The sequence below is a fragment of the Stenella coeruleoalba genome (assembly GCF_951394435.1).
Source record: "Stenella coeruleoalba genome assembly, chromosome: 15".
Classification (NCBI taxonomy): Eukaryota; Metazoa; Chordata; class Mammalia; order Artiodactyla; family Delphinidae; genus Stenella; species Stenella coeruleoalba.
Genome location: NC_137161.1, coordinates 37,551,429 through 37,567,883, shown reverse-complemented (window position 1 = coordinate 37,567,883; position 16,455 = coordinate 37,551,429). Strand labels below are relative to the sequence as shown.

General features: G+C 46.0%; 1 protein-coding gene across 1 annotated transcript in view; it reads right to left on the bottom strand.

The window, feature by feature from the left end:
• Nucleotides 1-1,824: 1,824 nt before the first annotated feature.
• SLX4IP (SLX4 interacting protein) overlaps nucleotides 1,825-16,455 on the bottom strand; it is a 181,650-nt gene continuing 167,019 nt past the window's right edge. The window contains 3 exon segments of the mRNA XM_079946416.1: nucleotides 1,825-2,755; nucleotides 2,757-3,222; nucleotides 4,295-4,395. Coding sequence (XP_079802542.1) covers nucleotides 2,507-2,755; nucleotides 2,757-3,222; nucleotides 4,295-4,395 — 816 coding nt within the window. The 3' untranslated portion in view covers nucleotides 1,825-2,506.

Below are 16,455 nucleotides of genomic sequence, written 5' to 3'. Positions count from 1 at the left end.
CAGATGCTGGAAATTATTAAGATTATTAAGAATATCAAAACACACCCACTTCTGGCAGTAGAGAACCAACTCTTCATTTCCCACCTAGTAAGCAACAAAAAAAACCTGGCAGCCCATTTTCCACTCCCTACTTCCAAATATCCAAAGAATCAAAGAACCACTCAAGTAACAAGAGATCCAGGGGTGTTTCAGACATGTGGAAGGAAAATGCTTAAAGGTAAAATTCCTCAAACACATGCCTTATTGCGGAAGCAGAGAGCTGTTCCCTCTGTTAATCCTGATAAAAATCCCACGTACATGATGGCTGTGAGAAAGACCCTATCTATCTACAGCCAAGGGTGCTATTTTCCCTCTAGATCACAGTCATTGTTATTTCCACAAATATACCAAACTCTAAAACAAGTCTTTTCTTGAAGGACGATCACTAAGCATGTAAGTATTGGCTTTAACCACCAGGCCTAGGTTAACTAATGAAATAAAAACTCGATAAAAACTTTCTCTGGTGCCTCCAGTTCAAATATCTCCTAGTTCTGGGGTAGGCAGCAGCTATTGGAATGGCTCTTTTTAATTCCAGACTCTTCCAGGGAGCTCATTGTTTCTTGGCCTATTCCCTGGGTTATTATTTGTGCCCTCTCTGCTTAAACTGTTCCAATAATTGTTTAAGAAGATCCAGTGACACACTGTGGTCCTGTCTTTAGTGAAGAGCACACCGAGAATACGCATCGCTCTGAGAGAGGGGCCCAGGATGGGCCATGTTCTACCACCTTCTCAGGAGGTTTCCACCCTGTGTAGTCTGCCCCTACTGGAGGAGCAGAATCTGCTCCACTGTGGTTGGTATTCTGTTGGGCTCCCTTTCCTATAGAATCCTATGACTGGAATCACCTGGGGCAGGAAAAAAGCTAAGTGGGAAGAGGAAGGGGTATCAGTGGGCGGGGCCATGTTCCTGGTGGGGGTGGTGAGGCTGGGACCATAGGAAGGGAACAGGCTACCAGAAGAGTCTGGAACATCAAAGGGCTAGCACTTGTATCCACGGCCAGGTATGGCAAGCAAGACTTAGCTTCATGACACAAAATGATGCCATGAAATATGGTTGCCTCTTAATGAGCCTTGCCCTGCAATCTAAGAGGGGAAAGGAGAGTGGGGAAGGACACAATGAGCTGGGAGAGACCACTAATTAATCTTAAGCATGAACTTACACTGTGTCTACTTCCATATTCTTTTATATTGTTGGGCTTTTTCTGGGTTATTTTTTGCTAACTCCTACACTTTGGGGAATATACTTGATTTTCCTTGTTACTAGGGAGGTACTACTTCAAAGGACCACCCAATGTTGAGCAGGAAAAAAGATGCATTTGATGGGTGGCCTCTGCATATGGTTTCTTCCTTATTTTAGAATGAAACTGGGTTAAGAAAATCTACTGTAGGTGTCCATCCAAAATAAGTCATTGCTATGATTCACTATGTGACATTTCAGCAAGCCCACTGGAGACAACAGTGGGTGATACTGCAGATGGAAGGCTCCTGGTTTGAAATTTAAACTGCCTGTGAAGCCTTCCAAGTGGAAAACCGCAAACTCTGGCCACTGAGTTCCACTTGGGTTCTTGTCCGTCCTGAACTTAAACCAGAATCTTAGAGGTGGCGGCAAGGGCAGGGACATGCCTGAGCTACAAGCAAGAACAAGCTTCTCCCACATCTTCCCCTAATGTTGGGCTGAATTATATGTAAATGTCCTGCAACTCTTAGGATAAAGTCACAGCTCCCTGGGCTCTGTGGCCGCCCTGCTTAAGAACCTGGGAACAAAGTGACTCATACACTGAACCCAGGTGCTTTACAGGTTGGAGGGGGCATGACGGGTGCCTGTCCACACGTGGGCCCCTGCCAATGCGCTGGAGGCCACAATTGCCAGGCTGGAGGGAATCAACACTAGGGAGTCTCCAATTAGCCCGGTGGTTCTCGAACCTGGGCAGGTTTCAGAATCCCCCAGAGTTTCTCATTCTGTAGGTCTGGGTGGGACCCAGGCTCTGCATTTCTTCCACAGATTCAGATCATGATGCTGGTGCCACAGGCAGACAGTGTGAACTGCTAGCCTGTTCCTCCAGTGCTGGCTGCCCTCCTCAGGCTGAAGGGCAGGAGAACTGACCAGCAGCATCGTGGCCCATCGTGTGGTCTGTACATGGATGTGACAAGGAAGCACAAGATTGGTTTCTTCATGCGGTTCCTTCATGGACACTGTCACTGCCAACAAAGCGAGTGGCTATTTATCGTTAAAGTAAATTTCTGAAGACAGTTATAAAGTGTGAATGAGAAAGTAGCAATGCTGTCAGAACAAGCACGTAGGCTCCTGGAGGCCGCTGCTTTGAAAGCTGACCCCAACGCAGGTATATATTTTGTATTTGAAACAATCATTCGAATTCCTTTAAAATCACGGCATCGAGACACACTGCTCGTTTGTCACAGGCTTGGCCACTACATCCTCAACTACGAGTTTGCAATCTTCTTCCGTAAGTTAGTGGCCTCTTTCGTACTTCTTTCTTTTCTTGCTTGGGCTGCCCTGAGTCGTAGCTAATCTTTCAGTGTTTGTGGCTGAGCCAGTTTGCCGTGCCTGCCCTGGCTTATTTTTCATAAGATGTCTGGAGGAGAGATTTTCCAAAGCATGCAACTCTTCATTAGACGCGGTTTCTGCCAAATCTCGTTTCAAAAGTAACCCCGGATCTGACAGCTCTGAAGTTGGCAAAACCTTGACAGCTTTGCTTTTTTTCCACTATTATTTCCCTCGGGACTAATCGATCACTTCCAAGAGAAGCTCTCTTGCGGTGGTCGGCGTCTTCTACAGAGCCGCGGTTCCTGCGTTTCTGTTGTGCTCTGGCCCCTCGTGGACTTTGTTTTGGACCCGGGAATGCTGACTCACAGCTACAGACAGGGCTCCCGCGAAGAAGCCCCGTCTCTAACCGCGTCCCAGGATGAGGTTTCTGCTGGCTGCTGGTGCCTTCTGGCAGGGGCTGATGAACTTTCTCCAGCTTTGGAACAGGAAGCCCCCGGTGGCTCTCAGCTGCCTTTATGTAAGCCTTCGCCTGTCCCTTGGACGGGGGACCAGATGGGGCCTGGCTGTCCCCCCTCTTCCGTGCTACCTCCGCAATCACTGAGTCACTGGATGTTCCCACACTGTTCCTGCTGCTCCGTGATTTGCTCACGATGCTCCTTTTTGTTTCAGTTCTGTTCACACTAAAACAAAGAAAGATTTTTTTGTTTTGTAAAGCTGTAATGGCCAGGTTTCCTCCAGGTCCCCCTTGTCACACTTCTTACACTTGAAGCAGGACGCATGTGCTACTCTCCCTTCTCCTCACCCCTTGGCCAATCTAGGAAAATCCCCAAGTGTATATTTACATGCAGACCAGATCAAGCAAGAGCCATCACATTTTCCAGTACACGAGGACACACTTTATTTATCGATCACTGGGTTATCAATGGAGTTATGATGGAGTTCATATTTTAACTAAGGCTGAGAGGCATTCATTTCAGATGTTAAAGATCAATATTGCCTACATTTAATACATTGATTTTTTTCCCAGAAGTAAATGCTCAAATACATCCAAAGCACAGGCTCTGTGTGTGTGTGTGTGTGTGTGTGTGTGTGTGTGTGTGTGTGTGTATAAGAACATGCTTGTACATACACAAACTCCCTTTCTACAACACACATACAACTGATAATGCAAACTGCACTCTAAGTAAGTGTGCAATTCACTTGGAGGAGCAGGATAGAAGCTGCCCAGGGAGAATTCAGAGACTGGAGCCTTGTGAATGGCAAGGAGTTTCTTAAACCACCAAACCCGAAATATTGAGACTAAAATATTTCTTTAGTCTAAGCTTTAGTCTGGGAACCAATACGTATGTCTGTGTTCTTACTGTTGCTTTGAGGGGCCCGAGGATTATCACAGTGACACGAGGGTCAGAACAGGCACCTCAGGAAAGGAGTGTATTTTTTCAGATCTGTCTGGGGCTGCTCGGAAAGTTGTACGAAATACCCTCAACAGGTGCTTTTCATCTTCAAGGCACTTGTCATTAATTACTCTCTGCAACACACCTGTGAAGCAAGGCCTTGCTCCCCACTGTCCAGAAGGTGAGAGAAAAAGAGTTTGGAAGGAGGAAAAGCCAGTCTGTGACTTAGAGTAGGGTCAGCGCCAGAGGGGCTTCTGTGATTAGGGTCCGAGCACTCCTGCTGAATTCTAGACCTCGTGTTATGTGCCAACCCATACAGACAGTCCAGAGGGAGGAAAAGGAAACTCATGGGACCTACAGGTCTTGCAGAGCGTTTCTCCTGAGCTCTGTGCCAGGAAGAAGCGGCCTCTCCATGCATGCAGCACGATCCTCCGACGCTCCTTGGAGAGCTCTTCCTGGCTATTCCAAAAGATAACAAAAGTTCAACCAGAAATCTATTAGCTGAACAGGAGGGAAAACAGTTCCACTCCAAATGCCCCGGTGAGCAGATTTCATTTGGTGAGGACTGGATGTAACTACGTCATGTTAAGCTTTTCTAATGTTTTTTAGTTTAGAAATTTTGGGTAAATTGTCACTTCCCTTGGCTTCCCAGCACATGTTTCATACATGAACGTGCACCACAAACGTGCAAGATGGTGATTCCAAGACATCTGGGAACTCTCGTCCACTATCTGATATCTCTGTGGCCCTGTGACGACGCCCCAGGGTCAGTAGCCAGGCAGCCGTGTGACTGTGGGCCTGACCTTCCGGAGAGACCTGGTGGCACAGTGGTCTGTACCCTGATTAGCCTCAGAATTCTTACATTTTCTCTATTGACAAAAATGCAAAATATGGCTTTTGCAATACTCAAGACAGTGTCAAGAGTTAAGCCTTTCAATACGGGTACTTTGAAAACTGGAGTTTGTAATCTTGGTTACTAAAAAACTGGGAGGTTTTTTTTTTTCCTTAAACTGACAGCACTAACATGGTTTTAGATAATTCTTAGTAATCTATCTATCTATCCTTATATATTCCCATGGAAGCTTCATAAGGAAGCAATTATAAAACGTAAAAACCTCCCAACCATCACCAACATTGACCCATTTCTTACTTTTGGAAAGTTGTTTCCTTTTTGTTAGCATGTAGATCATTCAGAAAAGGTGTTAACTTCTTTTATTTTCTGGTACGTTTCTAAGTACCCTTCTCCAGCCAATTCCACAGTAAAATGTTGCTGCTACAAGGAATGGTGTTGGTAAGGTACCAGTAGGTCCTAGCTTTAGACCTACACTGGAATTAAGAATGACAGCCCCAGAGAGCCTGGTAGGCGGCAGCCAGCAGTGTGATGCCCGGGTGTCCCACAGAGTGATGCCATGAGCTTCGTACAATCACTGCCCTGAGCCACTAAGTACCAGCCTTTAGCTCTCACTAACTCTGCCTATGGTTCAGACCTGGACCAATGTCACTCAGAGTCATGTCCAGTTATGACCCAAGTCAGTTTGAAGAGTCAGTGAATAGAATACAATAGGTTTTATTGGATTATACTGCATTTTGATGCTTGTCCCTTTTCTTTTCCCTAAGACTTACTAGATGACTAAAAAGGACTAGTTTAAAAGTTAAATGACAGAGAAAGAGATTGAGATTTATGTGTGAAACACTTCTAAACATGCCCTATAAGTACAGTAGATCTCCCCCTTACAACCACACCCTGTAAGTGCTGTATTTTCAGAGCTGAACAATTAACATAAGGAGCATGAGTCAGGCTTTGAACAACTCTGTGGGAACCAGAAAGCCTTTTGCTATTAGGAATGATGTAAATTCCCCAAGGCTGGAAGAAGTCCACAATGGAGGCAGACAGGGTCATAAATAACAACAATGGATACTGCACAGACCACATAACATATGATGCTGTGATAGTGACACTCTTTGCATCTCATATTCGATTCAACCGCTGCCTTTATTTATTTATTTATATATTTTTTAAGCTTAGAGAGCACTCTGCATTTCCTATGGGAACTTCAAAAACATCTCTAAAAAACAAAGGACAATCCACTCTCCTCCCGAAGTCCTCTGACAACAAACAATGGGGGAAATGTCCTTGGAAGAAAACAACAACAGAAAGAGTGACAGTGTGACAGAAGGAAATGTCCAGCTCAAAACGTACAAAACCTGTGACTTTGTGTTTAAAAAAAAAAAAAAAAGAAAGAAGGAAAGAAAAGAAAAAGAACAAAGAAAAAGGTGAGGCAGAGCCTCCCGCTTCCAAATTAAAACCACATTTGGCAATTTGTTGAAGGAGGCATATTTACATTTGTATGAAGACTGGGTGGGCAGGGGAGAAAGGAGATTAGACTCCTTCAGCCCTTGAACTGTCAGATCTCATTAGAAATCTCTCACTCTTACATTTTAGGGTTAATTCACTCCCCTTTGTCACTAAATCGCAGCCTCCGGTGCCCCCCAAACAAGTATTCCAGAGGAAGCAGCTACCACCTCGGAGCAGGACTTCCCAAGGGACTTGTCCTGATTACTAATGGCTTCTCACATCTGGCATCAAAATGCAACCGTGGCTTATACAGAAGCAAAAGTCTTAAGGCTGAGGTGGCAAGTGCCTCCAGGGCTTACCCGGATGACACTGCTGCTTTTCCGATTCTGTGTGACTAACGACCCTGACATCTTCTGCAAAGAGTACAGACAAACCCAACATATTCAAGAAGGCTATGGGCAGGTCATCCAAAGTCCAGAGTGAGCACTGCACGGGGACTCAGGATTTAAGAAACGGGTTAACCAAGAGGACTGCTATGGGTCAGCATCAATCATCAACGATTCTTCACAACCTGGACTCTAGCTCTGAGTCTAGCTAAGGAAGAAAATGCTGCAACTATCTTTCCCTGGTCACCTCTCCCCCCATTTATTTATTTACCTTTGGTAATACTTTTGGTTTTGGTTTTAAAAATGGCCACCTGTAGGGACTTCCCTGGTGGCACAGTGGTTAAGAATCCACCTGCCAATGTAGGGGACAAGGGTTTGATCCCTGACCCGGGAAGATCCCACATGCCGTGAAGCAACTAAGCCCGGGCACCACAACTACTGAGCCTGAGCTCTAGAGCCCGTGAGCCACAAATACTGAAGCCCACGCGCCTAGAGCCCGTGCTCCACAAGAGAAGCCACTGCAATGAGAAGTCCGCGCACCACAACGAAGCGTAGCCTCCGCTCGCCGCAACTAGAGAAAGCCCGCATGCAGCAACGAAGACCCAACACAGCAAAAAATAAATAAATGAAATAAATAAATTAAAAATAAAATAAAATAAAAACGTCCACCTGTAAAGGTGTGTCTATATACAGTTCCAGGGAGCAACCAAACCGAAGTGGAGCAAGGCCACCGGCCCCAGAAGTCTAATTAGGGAGATACCCTCCTCAGCAGCTTGAGCAGCCCAGGCAGGCACCCAGAGCAAGGGGTCAGGCCCGCCTCCATTCCTGGGGATGCTCTGGAAACCAGTGGATGCACCGCACGTCAAGGACAGCCAAAGCCCATGCGCCCCAGCACAGGTCCAATGGGGAGGCAGAGCAGGTGAGTGTCTAAGGGTGATGGGGGTGGGTATTACCCCCAATGCTGTCTGGTCTGACCTGGGAAACATATTTTAAATTCCTGGACAGAAAGGACTACAAAGAGAATACCCACCAGAATGAGCTGGGTTGAAATGTAGTTAGAAATACTAGTGGATGTTCAAGTTACAAAGCAAGTTGCCATTGTGGATAAATCAAGGATTCATTCACTCCACAGTGACTTACTGAGTACTACTTCTGAACAGAACACTGTTGGATTAATGAGGGATGGGGAGTGAAGGTGGCCTAAAAAAGACATTAAAAATACCCGCTCTTAAGTTTCTATCCTCCTCAAGGAGTCCATAAAACATACCCAGGCCTCCCAAAGGCTAGTGGGAAGATTAGCTGTTATCAGAGGCACAGAGGGATTTTCAAAAATATTGATTCTTGGGACCCATCCCTGGAAGTTCTGAGTCACAAGATCTGGGGTGGGGCTAGGAGATCTATATTTAGGCTCCCAGGTGATTCAAGGACTACTGATGTGCATGAAACAAAGCTCAAGAGAGCAGAGCAGCAGGTACACAGATGTAAACTGGCACGCCAAGGCAGCATCGGGCAGAGAGCGGCCCAGGTATGCAGCATCAAAATCACCTGGGGAGGGCTTCCCTGGTGGCGCAGTGGTTGAGAGTCCGCCTGCCGATGCAGGGGACACGGGTTCGTGCCCCGGTCCGGGAAGATCCCACATGCCGCGGAGCGGCTGCACCCATGTGCCACGGCCGCTGAGCCTGCGCGTCCGGAGGCTGTGCTCCGCAATGGGAGAGGCCACGTCAGTGAGAGGCCCGCGTACCGCAAAAAAAAAAAAAAAAGAAAAAAAAAATCACCTGCGGAGCTTGTTCAAAAATGTCCAGGATTCTACCCCAGAATCTACTGCATTTGGGTTTCGGGGCTGAGAGGGTGGTGGGATCAGGGCACGCACATTTTAGCAAGTTCCCAAGTGATTCTGATACCCGGCAGAGTTAAACTTCTGTTCTTAGGGGCACGGAATTGAAAACCAAGCAGAGTCATCCAATCAGGCACCACTGAACTCTGCACCAAGCATTGTCTGAGGTCCTTGCAGAGACGGACATGGATCCTCAGAAAATGTTCTTCCTCTCATGGAGTCTCCATCCCAGTGGGGAAGACAACAAACAAAAAACCATACAATGTCAGGTGGTGATGATGTTATGAGGAGAAATGAACCTCTAAAGGGTTGCTGGGGTGCAGTTTTACATACAGTGGTCAGGGAAGGCTATGGGAGGTAACAAGGTAAGCTCTACCCACAGACCTGAGTGGAGGATGGGCTGCACAAGCACCTGAAAAGAGCATTTCAAACCTGGGGAGGGGTCAGGGAGCAGGTAAGAGGTGCGTGCGTGCGTGCGTGCGTGTGTGTGTGTGTGTGTGTGTTGATGATGGTAAGGCCATTGGAAGGTTCCAAGAAGAAAAGTGACTTGGTATTTTAAATGGATCACCTTGGGTATAACAGAGGGACAAGGGTGGAAGCAGGGAGACCAGTGATGAGGATACTGCAATGGTCCATTCAAGGATGGTGGGTCTTGGAGGAGGCAGGTGGTGGTGAGAAGTAGTTTGACTGGAAATACAATTTGAAGGGAGACCCAACAGAATAAGCTGATGGCTTGGATATAGAGAGTGAGCGGAAGAAAAAAGTCGAGGATAACTCCATGATCCGTGCTTTAAACAACCGGATGAAGGAAGTCACCCTTTACCAATACAGGAAGTACTGGGGGGGGGGCGGCCTTGGGGAAGTTAAACCAAGAAATGCATTTTAGGTATGTAAGCTTTAAGAGCTGTCCTGGATGAAGAATGGAGATGCTGAGCAGGTGGCTAAGCTACAGCTTCTAGGAAGAGTTCTGTCTGCAGACACAAAGCTGGGAAGTCCACAGAGACGGTATTTAAAGGCATCTGTCTGGACGAGCTCCAGTGGGAGTGCGTTTGGATGAGAAAAAAGAAGTTGAGAAGACGAGGATTCAGGAAGGAAGACTAAAAGGGAATCGTTAGTGAGGAAAGAGAAGAGTCAACATAACATGGTGTCCCTGGAGGCAAGAGGAGAAATGGCTTCGTTAAAAGTGACAACCGTGTCAAAAGCTGCTGAGCCTTCAGGAGTGAAAACTGACCAGTGGAAGGTGACTTGACGAAAGCTATTTTTGGTGAAGCGCTGGGACCCAAGCATACCTGGAATGTGTCCAAGAGTGAAGTGGAGGCAGAGTGGAGCCCAGCACTCTCCAGTGGAGATATGACCTGTGCTGTACAGGTGACTTTAAATCTTCCAGGGACCCATGAAAAAGTAATAGGGAACTGGTGACATTAGACTTCAATAATGCATTATTCAACTCCAAATGTTACCTTTACAACGCGTGATCCATATACAATTATTGAGAGAGTTTATATTTTCGTACTGCCTTTGAAGTCTGGGGTGGATTCTACACTTCTAGTATATCATTTCTGACCGGCCACACTTCAAATGCTTAATAGCCAGATGTGGCCAGTGGCCACAGTACTGGCCAGCATGGGTGCGGACAATGCTTTTGGAGAGTTCTGCAGTAAAGGGGGAGCAGAGAAACTGGGTGGTAGCTGGACTGGGCACGGTGGGTAATGGAGGGTGAGTCTGGGATGACTCTGCAACAGGCATATTTGGTGGGATGTGATCAGCCACCATGTGTCAACCTGCAACTGAGTTCCAGGCACTGTTTCAGAAGCTTTGCATGTATTCACCAATGACACCCTCAAAACAACTTGGGGAGGCAGGGAGTTTTCTTATTACCGCGCCGCATTCGTGGACAAGCAGCACGAATGCAATCCCACTGCTCATCGGACAGCATGGCTTCTTGGGAACATGTTGCTGCCAGTCCCCTGGCACCTGGCTGCAGGCCCCCAGGATATCAGTATCAGTCCAGGGTGGATAGATCCTGGGGGCCATGATGTCAGCTGACCCTGTGTGGGCACCAGTGTCACAGCTCAGGCCAGCTACTGCCTGCCGCAGCCTGGTGCACTGGCCCCCCTTACAGCCCTGGGTGGAAGGTATGGCAGAAGTTATCCCGCCAAACTCTTGTTTCCAGGATTGTAGAACATTCTGCCAGATATGAAGGCAGTAACGGGAGAAGGGGAAAAAAAAAGATCCTCAGTGCTGTTAAGATTTTTCTCACAGAAGCACTTAATGCAGTAACATGGTACTCTCAGTCTTTATCTTTTGAGAGTTGGATCTATTTTCTCATGGTTATATACATGAGTTTCTTCTGATTCTGTTTTGTTTACTCCAAATGAAAACAGCTAATAACCCAACCAGGATATTTTAAAAGTAATCCATAGAATATTAGAATACATAGCTGTTAAATCACATTCATAATGTGACTGTATCTGAATTCCTTGTGATCACATCTGCTCAGAACGACACACCCAGAACTGATCACATCAGGTTAGCGCTCCTGGGATGCAAGGTGGAGCACAGAGGTGAGGGGACAGAGGCCAAGGAATAGCACCACTTGGTGGCTTGTCCCAGAGCCAGTTCCTTAAGCCCCTCATAGTTGGTTCATGATTGTTTGGGGAAGTTAAATGCAGCAAGAGGTATGAAACACACTTTGGAAACTGGAAAGCATTGAGCACGTTTTCTTGACATTGTTGTGAAAGAAAATCTGACACCTGCGCAGACCACATGGGTTTATAAGAAGGCAAAGGATGCTTTGCATCTGTAGGAAACTTACATGATTAAATTCTTTCCCCACATCTCACTGGGGCCTCACTGAGTATTTGGCAGACAGGTAGTGTCCCTATTTGACAGAACGAGACCCAGGAGATTAAGTGTCTAAGGCCACACATTTAGCTGGGGGCAGGATTGAGTCGAGAAGGCCTGGCCCTGGTGCAGCACTCTCCCCACTGTGCCCAGGGGGTCAATTTGCCATCTTGGTTAGAGATGGAGATGGAGGAAGAGTACAGAACACTGAGCCCAAAGTCCGTGGGTCCAGCTTCCCTAGGTCATTATCTCACTGTGGCATCTAGACAAGCCCCTTATCTTCTCTGAACATCAGTTTCCTCATCTATTTTTAAAAATGGGGGGGAGGTGATAATAGCTATATAGTGGGCCCTCACCCATCTCCTGGAAACAATACACAGATTTTCTTTTAGGGAGTCATGTCCCCACTGTCCATCCAAAGTCCATGCCTTTCAGGAGGACTCATCTCCAAGCCTGACTCCAGAAGTGGGCCTGTGACCCAGGCCAGGCGAATCGGAGTTCAGAATTCATGAGCCTCATAGAGATGCATGGGCTACAGTGGCCCAGGAAGGGGCCTGCTCTCTTTTCCCATGAACCTGCAGCCACCAGGACCAACCACCACATGGAGGCTGACCATGAAGCCAAACAGTGGAAGGCAATGCCAACAGATGGTGAGAAACAGTCCTGATGGAAGTCTCTGTCCTCTGATCTCTGGGCTTTTGAGGCACATGAGCCAAAAACCTCCCTTTTCTTCCTAAGCCATTTAAAGCTGGCCTTCCTGTCCCTTGAAAACTAAAAGGTTCAAGACTGACACCATCTCTTCTCAGGTTTGTTGCACTTAACAAGTTATTGTATGTGACAACACTCGGCAAAACTAAAAGCCTTTTGCAAACTATAAAAGCAGCACAAAGATAATATATTATCAGCTTATTTGGGGGAGGGGCAAATACTAATATTAAAGTAAAAAACTGGAACTACTTTCAGTTCTTCATGACCTTGTAATAATAAGGCAGAAAGAAAAGTTTTCCTCCTAGTTCAGTGTGATGCCTGATGACTTCCAGGAGTGTCAGCATGGTGAAATGTGACCTGACACAAAAGGAGCTGCTCACAGAAAAGCAGCCCAAGTAGAGCCTGAAATACGACAGTGACCACAGTCTTAGACGGTGACGCAACCTGGTCATGCAGAAACCACACGTCTTAAAATGAAGAGGTCTCTCTTTCCCAAATTTGACTTCTAAGATTTTCTTAAATTATTTGATATTTAATAAGTGAAGGAAGTGAAAAGGACAAAACAGATGGGACAGAGTAGTCACGAACAATTAAAAGAAAGTATAGAAACATACATGTGTGCATTGGCTCAAAGGAACCAAAGCAAAAAGAGGTACAAGAAAAGGAAAGTGGTATCTCAAGAATCCCACCGTGGCCTGAAGGCGTTTTCTCTGCAGGTGATAACGATGGAGGACGTCTGTACTGAGATGCCAGACGCCGCAGACAAAGCACTCGGTATAGGGACCAGTCCTCATGAGACACCCACCAGGCAGACATGACCTCCCCTATCACAGAGATGAGGAAAGTGACACCCAAGAGGCCATGCCATCTGCCCAATTCCCAAGGGACAAGCTTTGCGCTTCACTAGGGTCCTCTGGCCCACAGGCCCTCCATCTCTCTGCCCTCCCATGAAAGGACAAGTCTCTAAGGGGAAGAGGAGCACAGCCTTGCTGATGATGCTGCCACTTGGGTTAGCAGCAGATACCCTAAGATACCCTAGTGTTTTTGTTTTTTTTTTTGCCGTATGCGGGCCTCTCACTGTTGTGGCCTCTCCCGTTGCGGAGCACAGGCTCCGGACGTGCAGGCTCAGCGGCCATGGCCCACGGGCCCAGCCGCTCCGCGGCATGTGGGATCTTCCCGGACCGGGACACTAACCCGTGTCCCCTGCATCAGCAGGCGGACTCTCAACCACTGCGCCACCAGGGAAGCCCCCCTAGTGTGTTTTTTAAAAATAATTTTTTTTAAGTTTTCATTCCTTCTGAATTGATGACTGTGAAACTATCTTGTGCAGATCTAGGGAAGTACCAATAAAATAGTTGAAAAGAATGTTAACCTGAAAATGAAATCAGTGAAAAAAAAAAAATCAAGGAAGTGATTTTGCAGGAAGTACACATTTCATAGGGATTTTCCAGTGTACACTTACCTAACCCTCGAGAACCTAAAAATAAATCCTAAACAGCCTTGGGCCCCACAGTTGAGTCTCTGGTGCCACACAACTGTGAGAAAACTTGGGTGCTTGAAAGAATTTGTAGGTTTGGGACCAGTGCTTCTTAAGAAGGGAGAGCACTCACTGACCACTCTGAGAATTGAAGAGAGCTATTTCACTCTGGCCAGAAAAACATAAAAATACATACCACTCTTTAAAAAAATTTCAGATAATTCATGAATCATAGGTTAATAATGCCCAGTTTAAAAGCTGAAAGGAAATAGCTGTGAAAAATAGAAACTTAATGGCAATTACCCCAGGCAGAACTACCCCAACCCTTGGAGGTCTCCTTATTCAAAAATACCTTCCCTCAGAGGCCTGTGGTTGAAAAACGCCAACACCCACAGGAAGGTTGCCAGCCCATCGTTCGTGGTGGTGATCTTTTCCCTGACATCTCCCATGGCCGAGCTTGTGGGTCTGGACAGGATGGGAGAGGAGAGAGGTGGGTAAATGTGCAGGGCAGCCAGGCAGGTGGCAGGACTGGCCAGGGAGGGCCCACTGTGGCCCTGGTTGCCGGTGGGAAGAGGCGTGAGAGTCAGAGCAAAGACACCACAGATGACTGTCTGATTTCACAATTCTGCTCAGAACTGGCCCTCTGCCCAGGGATGCAGAAGGAACAGCTCTTCCCATCTCCCTCAGACACAGACAGGGAGACCCCCTTTCCAAGTCTCCAATCTCATGATAGTGACAGACTTCTGTGGACTCGTCTGGGAACCTCGCCCCATTTATGGCATTGCTTCCTTGGGAAAATGAGCACCGAATTCTAAATCATCTGTGTACTAGTGAACTTTCCCAACATAATCCCCTTGCACGTCGACTCCGTCTGTGCTATCGCCGTGGGTGTTCTCATAGCCGTGTGGCTTTTAGGAAGTTGGCCTGAGAGATCTGCTGGTTCCCAGCTCCTCTGTACCTCAGAGCAGTGACTGGGTCCTTCCTCCAAAGCAATGTCTCACTGGGAGTATACCGGCAGCTACTGGAAATGAAAGGCGTTTTAACCGGTGGTCTCTACTCTACCTCCTCCTCCCCTGGATGGTGGTTAACAGAGCTCCCGCAGGAGGTCTTGAGTTTATGCTCTTGTTGTACCCCTTTGTCCGTCACTGACTTGCTGCCAAAATGGGGCTTTGTCACTTAACTCTTTGGTACTTCAGTTTTCACAGTTGCAAAATGAAGCTGGGTTGGCAAATGGAGATGAAAAATGAGAGTGTTGAGCTTCTTGAGAAAATCACATGTGCAAGTATTTTTCTCATTTCTGGCACAGGGGGTAAGGTGTTTAGCTATCTGCTACTCTGGTTTAATGGCATTTAAATTAACTCCTCTTTGGGGAAGAATGGGAATGATGGTGATAATAACAATTAATATTGCATTGGCCCTTTAGAGTTTACATTTTTGTATTGATCATCTCACTTGATCCTTGGGAAGGCTTGCATGGCAGGCATCACTTTTACTTCTGCTTAGTAAGTCTGGGGATGGATGCTCCAAGAAGCCAAATGACTTGTCCAAGGTCATCAAGTGAGTGAGGGGAGAGAAAGTGGTCAAAGTCAAGTCTTGTAATTTCACTTGATTCCTTTTTCACTTGTTCTATTCCCTGCCATGTTTTGCTTAATTCAATCGATTATCTAAGTAGTCATCAAAGGGAGATTATAGGCTTCTCACAGGAAAGGCACATTATGGGGAAAAGGCACAAAGGATTAGAGGCCCCAGATACATCCTATTCTAACTTACCCTATCTAACTATTCTAACCGAGATACGCCCTACCCTAACTTATCTATTCTACCTGTTCTAACTCAGCAAAGGGCAGGTTCCTTTGGAGGGCTGGAGATGGGGGCCAGGAGACATCTTGTTCACAAGTACTGCTGGCTAATCGTTTGGGAGAATTTTATTATTAGGAAGGGAGAACAAAACCTCAGTTTACTGTAACATACAAGCAAAGGATAGTTGATCTTAAAAGAAAATGATTGCCCCTGAGAAAAAATTTTCTTATGATCTCTGTCATTGTCTAGAAAAACTATTCTAGACAGGCCAGACCAACCAAGAGCATCTTCATCGCCCAAGGCTCCTGCCCTGAAGCATTTTCGTTAGCATCATCCACCTGCCAGTCCACACAAGGGAAGGGCAGGCAGGTGATGGATGCCGCTATAGTTCCCATCCTTATCCAGCCCAACTACAGGCCTGGCTGAGGACACAGACACCTACCACACAGCAAAAACGTCACATAATTGAAAAGTAAATGATAAACTCACTGAAAGTTATTTTCCTTACTACGTAAGAAGTTTTTATATAGTAAGGAGTTTGTGAAATACAAAAATACCAATAAAAAAACTGACATAAACAGACAATTCACAAATGAGTGGGTCCTAGTTAAAATAAATACAGACCAAACTTAGTTATCAAGTATGAACTACACAGGAGTACAGACTAGATCATTAACAGAGGTTATCTTTGGGTTGGGAGTCGTGGGTAAATTTTAGTTTCTAAAATCTTTTCTACAATGAACATGTACAATTTTGGTAAGCAGTTATTAAGTAAAAAACTAAGTTCAGAACACTGTGGGAAATGCAAAATATGGAAATGACCTCTTCCCACTCAAGGAAATTTGCCTAGTGCTACAGGAATCTCTTGTTAATGGCTTCCATGTAATTTATCACTAGCATTGTTTAGGAAATACAATAAGATAAGAAGAATGGATTCTTAAAGTCTACGATACAGTAAGAAAAACCTAGAAAAATCATCCACTACTTATTTAATTCTTTTGGTACAAAAAAAAGAGTTCCTCTCTTGAATGATCTGTTTTAAACTTACACAGAAGTTTCCTCAAGGAAGCTAAATAATTCTGTCATCAGGGTACAGAAGTTAGTGCACAGTCAAATTGTTGTTTATTTCTTCTAGTCTAAAAACTTAAGGACTGAAATGTTTCCTTATAATTTC